This window comes from Helianthus annuus, chromosome 15, assembly GCF_002127325.2.
Source record: "Helianthus annuus cultivar XRQ/B chromosome 15, HanXRQr2.0-SUNRISE, whole genome shotgun sequence".
Taxonomy (NCBI): domain Eukaryota; kingdom Viridiplantae; phylum Streptophyta; class Magnoliopsida; order Asterales; family Asteraceae; genus Helianthus; species Helianthus annuus.
Window position 1 is genome coordinate 86,402,176 of NC_035447.2, and position 8,466 is coordinate 86,410,641.

At 35.8% G+C, this 8,466-nt stretch overlaps 1 protein-coding gene across 2 annotated transcripts; it reads right to left on the reverse strand.

Annotated features, from left to right (window-relative positions):
* Positions 1 to 580: 580 nt before the first annotated feature.
* LOC110922073 (transcription repressor KAN1) lies at positions 581 to 8,092 on the reverse strand. 2 transcript variants are annotated; one of them, XM_022166397.2, is made up of 6 exons: positions 7,070 to 8,092; positions 6,884 to 6,960; positions 6,347 to 6,392; positions 6,095 to 6,257; positions 1,614 to 1,704; positions 581 to 1,124 (listed from the first exon to the last, which is right to left on the reverse strand). In XM_022166397.2, the coding sequence occupies exons 1-6, from the start codon at positions 7,761 to 7,763 to the stop codon at positions 1,011 to 1,013; spliced, it is 1,185 nt and encodes a 394-aa protein (XP_022022089.1). In that variant the 5' UTR covers positions 7,764 to 8,092; the 3' UTR covers positions 581 to 1,010. The 2 variants fall into 2 exon arrangements, with proteins under 2 accessions (XP_022022089.1, XP_022022088.1); XM_022166396.2 differs by having other exon boundaries at positions 1,614 to 1,710; positions 7,070 to 8,090.
* Positions 8,093 to 8,466: the final 374 nt, after the last annotated feature.

Here is an 8,466-nt window from a genome sequence, read left to right on the forward strand (position 1 = left end):
TTTCAAGTTGAGAGTTACCTAAATTTTGTAACAAGTCTCATTAGTTTTACTTCAGCAGGTAGTCCTTGAAGAGTTAAAGGTGTTTTAGAATGGATCATGATTTGAGCGTCTAAGCGTAACTTGGCCTGTAATTCACTGTTGTAATTTCTTGTTAGTGGCAAGATTCTGGCTACTTAACTATCTCATCCTTCCAGATGTTTAAAATCAAGCTAACAAGTAACTGTGAAGAAAGAAGTTTTGCTATTTTAATGTTTTGCTTGGAGTTTGCAACTTTGTAGCATAGAAAATAACTACTTGTTATAGGAGTTGCTATAATGTATAATGAGTCACTACATGTATTCTATAACGATGGCAGCCACCTTTCCTTCTTTTTATCTGTTTGATCAATATCGGGTCGAAGAAGTTCCATTGGTAACATGTTGGTGATACTCTTGGTACTCGATGTCTCGTTGTTTTCAATTTTCTTATTCATATTTGCTATAAGATCATGTGGAGGCGTGTTCTGGGGCCAAAACACGCCCAAATAACTCACCACTACGGGTGGTCTAAACTTTTTATATACACACATTGAACTTACAAATTGATAGTAAAAACAAACCAACGAAGCATGTTGGTAAATGTTGATGGTATTCTCATAATATTGTCTAACCTTTAGTTTGAAAATATCGAATCACAACATACGATATAGTTCATCTCCCCCTCGGTCTGTGGGCTCCTTCCTATCTCAAAGAGACATGAAAAACCAAAGAGAAAGTATAGGAAAAAACGAATCCTACAAAATCATAGAAATCAAGAGAGAAGAAAAGGAAGAAGTAGGATGCTATATGATAGGAGACTAGTGAACATAAATTTTAAGAAGAAAAATATAGCTTCTTAAACCTTCTTCAACTTTTTCTTCGCCTTGTTCTTCCTTTTGGAATTACTTCTTCAGTTTGTTTGTTACATGGACAAACTGAAGCAGTACTTCAAAATGCAAAAAGAAAGTAGAGCGAAAAAATAGGTAACATCGATCAGTTGTGTTCTTTTTGAAGCCAATCTGGTCTGCCCAACGTGAACTCTAAGCTCGGGTTTTTGTGATCCATACCGAATCCTAAGTAGCTCTTCGATATTGAAGGGTCACATTCCTGAAAACATTTGTGTTACTAGAAGTGAGTAATTATCTAGCTGAATGGACAACTGCATACTATAACAAATGAAATGTCAGGTTAACTATTAATGAACTAACAATATTTTATTCAATTTGTGAAGTCAAATTCTATTCAGTATACTAGCATGAAGCTAATCAATATAGTGAATGCAAACTGCACCTACTAGAACTCCACAAAAACAAGATAGCTCTCTTATAAAAGACTGACATTCCAAATATAACAAAAAGGATTATTCAGAAGTATAATGTTTCCAATTTATGTACTAATTTTTTTACAAAAACGGTCACCGTTTTAGCATCCGCTTTGGGCAGAAAACTGGAAAATGCGAAATTTAATATATCCCTGAATATATTCACTATGATCTCCATATGAATTTTGGCTTGGCAACAAGACCGTATATGAATATAACAAATTTTGGCGGTTACAAACTACTAATAAGTGGCAATAGTTTTTAACAAAGAATACCTCGAGTAGATGGCTTGCATTCGCTTGTGGTAACATGGTGGATGAGGGTCTGAGGTCATTTATGTCACTGTTTGTCTGCAGCCAATCCTCCCTATTGCTGAAATAGTTAGTGATCAATATCAGTTTCAAACCAGTGTATCACACAGATTACATTGATATTTAAGAGAAAGATTTATATATGTTTGTTTATGATTATGGTCCGGCACAATTATGGGCATATATCAACAAAATCAACTATAACTAGATGTAGCCAATTACCTATGTAATTAGACAGATTTCATAATCAAATATGAAATTTATCGGACTCATAGGTTGGAACAATACGTATAGATACAGATTTCATCATCAAACTAGTTTATTCCATGTGTACAACGTTAGCTTTACAATGGATATATAATTAACAAATATTGATGATATCTATGTGTTTTGACACCCGAAAAAGTTGGAGCGATTTGATGCACATAAGAAAGAAGATAACTTCCTATATATATTTTTGAGTCAAAACCCTAAATCTTTTATGTAATACAACTGTATAGTTACATAGAAAACCATCAGTTAGAGTGTATTTTCTAGTAAAAGATACCTTCTACTTCATTTTCATTATTCTATGTTGGCAGAAGATAAAACTCTTACCGTTCTGTCATAAAATTGATCTATACTTAATATAAAAAGAAAAACTAGTAATGACATATTAGAAAGCCTATTTTTTCTTATGTAATTATTTATGCATGATTTCAGTTAAGGATGCAACATCATATGCCGAATCGATTGAGAAACCAGAGTACAGTTTCTTCAACCGTTTTCACATTACTAGCTTTTTAGCATCTTACTTGATCATAAAATCAATAATTAAATAATAGCTCATCAAGAGAAGTTAGAAGTTGAACATGCATCAATTGCTTGAGTTTGACAATTCAAAAGCAAATTAAGGCTTGTACAACTAATTTTTGTTGGTAACTTTTGACGGAATCTTTACTTAGATCACTCACAATAGAGGCTAAATAATGCATCCACATAGATTCTTCCCGGGTTGCCCCTTTCATAGCTTTAAAACGTCCCCGTACTCTCTCATTCACATAATATGTTTTGGCGTTTTGTACAGAAACGCCTCTCCTCCCTCTTTCATCCACATTAGCACCTCTCTCCTCATTAAACAAAATCCCCAAAAACGTGAATCAGGGATACCCATAAATGATATTTTTTTTGTTGGGCCATCCAACTTCTATATTCACAATTGGTTGCAAATAGATGTGAAGAACATAAACACAATATACTTAAACTTCACATCCATAACTAATTAGATCGTCACATTAAAACACGATTGAGGTGTGGAAGTGTTTGGGGAAGAAGGAGTCCGATAGTTAACACTTTTGTTCAATCGTATTTTCAAGACTGGAAAAATGCCAGATCAGTGGATGAGTAGTGTCGTGGTGTCTTTATACAAGAATAAAGTAGACGCTCAATGTTATGGGAACTACAGAGGAATCAAACTGTTAAGTCACACTATGAAGCTCTGGGAGAGGGTAATTGAAACTAGAATTAGAAGAGAAACTTAGGTTTCAGTAAATCAATTTGGATTCATGAAAGGGAGGTCAGCTACAGAAGCGATACATATTCTAAGGAGATTGATGGAAAAATATAGAGCGAAAAAGCAAGATTTACATATGGTGTTCATCGACCTTGAAAAGGCATATGACACTGTCCCACGGCAACTGATTTGGGATAGTTTGGAGAGTCCAGGGCTACCTGGGAAGTATATAGACATAATTAAGGATACATACGATAGAACTGAAACTAGTGTCCGCGCGCCTGTAGGGGATACAAACTTCTTTCTTGTGGAGGTGGGACTCCACCAATGGTCTGCGTTGAGCGCTTTTCTTTTTGCGGTTGTCTTCGATGAGTTGTCCAACTTGATTCAGGAGACAGTTCCGTGGTGCATGCTTTTTGCCGATGATATTGTGTTGATTGCAGAGACTAAACAGTTCCTGAACGCGAGGGTAGAGGAGTGGCGAGTAGCTCTAGAGAGCAAGGGCCTAAGGATTAGTCGATCTAAGACTAGGTATCCACACTGTGATTTCAGTGGTGTAGCAGATGATGATGACACCCAAATCACCATTGAGGATCAATTGGTCCCGCATGAACTAAATTTAAGTATTTGGGGTCGTTTGTACAAAGGGATGGTGACATAGATTGTGATGTAACCCATTGCATACAGGCTAGCTGATGTAGATGGAAGGCAGCCAGTGGGGTATTGTGCGATAGAAGGTTCCCAACTAAACTAAATGGGAAATTTTACAGGGTAGCAGTTAGGCCCGCTATGCAATATGGAACAAACTGTTGGGCTATCAAGAAGACACAAGCGCACAAGATGGATGTAGCAGAGATGAGGATGCTGAGGTGGATGTGTGGACACACGAGGTTAGATCGGATAAGAAATGAGGTTTTTAGGGAAAGATTAGGAGTGGCTAGTATATCGGATAAGATTAAGGAGGGGAGATTGAGATGGTTTGGGCATGTGAAGCGAAGGCAAACGATGGCACCAGGTAGAGTAGTGGAAACTCTTACTGTGGAGAGGAGGAGAGGAAGAGGCAGACCCAAACTGACATGGGATGAGCAGATTAGGCATGATTTACTAGAGTTGTATCTGTCTGAGGACATGGTCCAAGATAGGACTTCGTGGAGGCGTAGGATTAGGGTTAAGGATTTCTAGAGGATATTGCAGTAAGGTCTTAGGTGTATTTTAAGGACGTAGGTTGTTCTTATTCTTTAAGTGACTTTAGCAGTGATCGACCTGTTGTGTTTATTCCCCAAAATTATGTTGTATGCCATTATACATCATTTACATTATACTGTGCCACTCTGATCACTTTCTTGGTATATGTGACTTCTTTTTTCTATATTCTTTGACTTGATGTGTTGGCATGTTGTTCGTTTTGGAGCCGAGGGTCTCTCTGGAAGCAGTCTCTCTATCCCTAGAGATAGAGGAAAGATCTGTCTACATCCCACTTCCCCAGACCGTATAAGTAGCTTTGCTATTTGTGGGATTTACTAGGTATGGTTTGTTGATTTAGAACACGAAATATCCCCAAAAAAAATGTTTGAGAAGCATGTTAAATTCGTAAGAATTTTCACTAGACATACCTTTTTTTTTTCACTAGACATACCTACTTAACCTCCAAAAGTTTATCATAACTTAGACTTCCATACCGTAATCAACAAAGCTACAATTTCGTTTAAAGCAAAAAGTACAATAGAGAAACCGAATCCTGTACAGGAAAAGTAAAAAAGGGGAAAATCAAACAAGCAATAAAAGGTGGTTGTTGATTTGTTGCATAAACAGTACTTTTGTGACAGGTCAATCAATAAGATATATAGTACAAACTCCAACCTAGAAAATATATATATTCCTAACGTATTTGTTTTGGTCTTATGGTACTCTTTAGATCCAGCAGATTGTGGTTGGATGATAAGTTTCAATGTGTATATATAATCAAAGGTCAATATATTGCACACTCTTGACTGCCGACATGCATATATAAGAAGAGAAAAGGAAAGATCTTTAAGTCAATATACTGTTTTGGCGATATATGCAAATCTCCTTGTGACCAGATTAAGAATAATATTTTACAAATTAGAAAAGGACAATATGAATTATTAATGTGTAGTATAATATAATATGTTTAGAATCAAGCAGACATATAAATAACCTACATATAGCCTATATATATGAGTATAATATATAAGTTATGTTACCTACATATGTATATGTACAGGAAAATGATTAAAAATTCAATGGAATATGAAGATATTAGTTTTATGGTTTTAATGAATCTAAAAAATATACACGATTGTATGTAACATTGCATAATCAAAAAAATATAAGTTATAATATACACGATTGTATGTAACATTGATGGTTTTAATGAATCTAAAAAAATATAAGTTATAATAACATTGCATAATCTAAAAAGTATACCCATTGCTAAAAAAATGAAACGATTTTGGATTTGTTATTTTTGTTTTTGTAATAATTGGTTTTTGTAATAAATCTCACCCCTACATATGCATTTATATTTTGTACAGTCATAGTAGAGTAACCTTAAAAAGAAAAAAAAAAGGAAAAGATGATTGCTTTAATTTCTGGTAAACCTATTTTAAAGTTCTTAGTTTACATTGCTTTATATTCTTTTCTTTAGTTTCTTCCATCATATCTTAATTATACAGTAGCCAAGTCTCAATCCCAGGTGATCACTTCTTCTTCTTCTAAAAATGTATAAAAAGAAAAAAAAATAAGGGGAATAAAAAGGAAAGAAAATGAAAAGAATATTAAAGCTGGCATATGAACACTTTTACTAAGCTTAAATGGTGGAATGCTACATGGGTTTTGCCATTTTCAAGAAGAAGATATCATGCAAAAAGATAAAGCTTATGCAAGTTAGTTTTTAATCAGATCATGAACATTAACACCCGAGATATCGTACCTCGATGAATTGCTCCAGAGCGTGTTTGTGGCTGGAGCAGCAGCCGCGTAATTAGGGTTGTCGGATTCTTGTTGATCCGACAACCCTCTTTGATCTACAAAATGACTTATCCCTCCAATTCCCATGGTTGAAACATCATCTTCTCCAGATCCATCTGATTGGCCTTCATACAAGATTTATAAAAGTTAAAAACTTGAATGAACAAAATAACATTAGTTAATTAATAGTTTAAAAACATACTATAAGAATTACCTGAGGAAGCTGCAGGTTTGTCAGTTGTTTTAACAGTTCTATACATCTACAAAATGGGTAAATTAACAAAGCTTAAAATCAAGGAAAAGTAAGAAAATAGTGAAGAAACTGAAGAAAAAACCAACTGAAAAAGAAAAAAAAAAAAGAAAAAGACAAGTTGTCTTGAATGTTTTGTGTTGAATGCTTAAGAGTCATACATAAGAGATTGGATTGGAGTTGTTCTGTCATTAATCACGAGGTTGATGTTTGAATAACATGAGCTAGCTGTTTTCATATTATTGAATAATCATGACTTACTTTTGTCTCTTATCATTCTGAGCATCATCAGAAAACATACACTCTCTCTCCTCCCTCTCTCTCCTCTCTCTGACTTAATACTGTGCTTCTAATTCAGACATTAACTGCAGACATCGGCGACTGTGCCGGAGGGTTAATCGGAGAGAGAAAGAGAGCTAGAATCCAACCCAAAAAGGAGAGAGGGGGGGGGGGGGTTGGTTAGGGTACCATTTTTCTTTGCTTCAAGTTCAGGAGGTATACCTGTAAATGACTCTTGACATGAGCTAGTGTAAGGTCTTTAACATCCATTAACTCCAAAACTGATTTGGGGGTTGCTCCTAAAAAACATAAAACACACTTCCCTTAGTTTTCGTTAATTTTACGGAAGAATTCAAAAGAATTGAAAAACTGATTATAAACTCGGCTAACAAGGGTTTCTTTGATTACTTTCGTGGCCTCCAAGAAGCTCGACGGCATGAACAAAGCGCGAATGAAGGGTGCTCGTCCATCGCATCCGAGGTGCCCTCATACTTCTCTTAGCGGGAAGCTTGGGTAAAAATCTTGATCTCATCAAACCATGTGAGATTTCATGAGGAATTGGTACTCCACCTCCAGTTCCACCATAGAACTGGTGGTGTTGTGGATACGAAGAAGATAACCCGGTGATTCTACTAGCACCACCACCAAAGGGTAGACGATAACACGACGAAGAGGGACCATTGAGCCCAGGGTTCAAAAAGGGCATGTGACCTCCACTTGCACCAAAATAAGGTGAATTAGAAGTTGAAGATGATGGATAGAAACATATCTTTGGATCTTTCTGTAGAGAAGCATGGTCCATATTAGGCGAAAACGGAAACGAATGGTTTCGATACACTGGAATCCCCTTTATGGGCCTCAAATAGTCATGACTACTATTTTCTTGATTTCTTTGAGTAGCAAAATTTTGTGATGGATGTGTAAGGGAGAGGTAGTTGTATGGTTGTTGTTGGATGTTATCCGATTTCAAAGGCGTATCGTTGTGAATCGAAGACGATAAAGAAGAAGTGTTTGGGAGGCTAATGTTGAGAGAGAGATCAGGAAGTGTTGTTGAAGAGGAGGAAGATGGTTGTGGTTCTATGAAAGTCCCTTCTAAGGGCATTTTCTTGCTTTGTATTAGACAAGATTATAGATTTCCACACAACAAAACCCTTCTTTTATTTCACTTTCTCTACCCTCACACTAAGTGTGGTTGCTTTTTCACTCTATCTTGATATGCAATCCAATTGATACCATAGAACCAACACAATCACCAACACCGACAACACCCCTAACACAAAAGAAAAAAGTAAAAAAATTGAAGGGTAGAAAGCTAAGAAAGATCTCTTTAAATATATAAAAGGCAGAAGATAAGAGAGAGAGAGAGAGGAGAGAGAGAGAGGGCAATGAAACTGGAAGCAAATAAAGCAAACCAAGGAATTCCAGAAAGAGGGGGGGGGGGGGGTGGGGGAGGGGTCCGGTGGTTCTCCTCGAGAGTATATCCTGGAAAATGACACTAGAGAAAACAAGTTTTCCTTCTCTCACACACTTAATAGTCAAAATACGTGAAGCAGCAACCAGAACAAAAGCATATTCTCACACGAACACAATCAAGTTTAGGAACACTTTTTTCTTGTTTTAGAGAAATGTAATGTTTGTCTAAATGATCTTTTATGTTATATGATAATAAGATAATGTCATTATGTAATACGTACGTTTATCTAAATTGTTCACTTTATTAATGAGTAGCAAAGATGTTATAGGCTAAAAATAGGTAACCTTGGATACCAGATCACTTTATATACTATAATTATACAATGATCTAG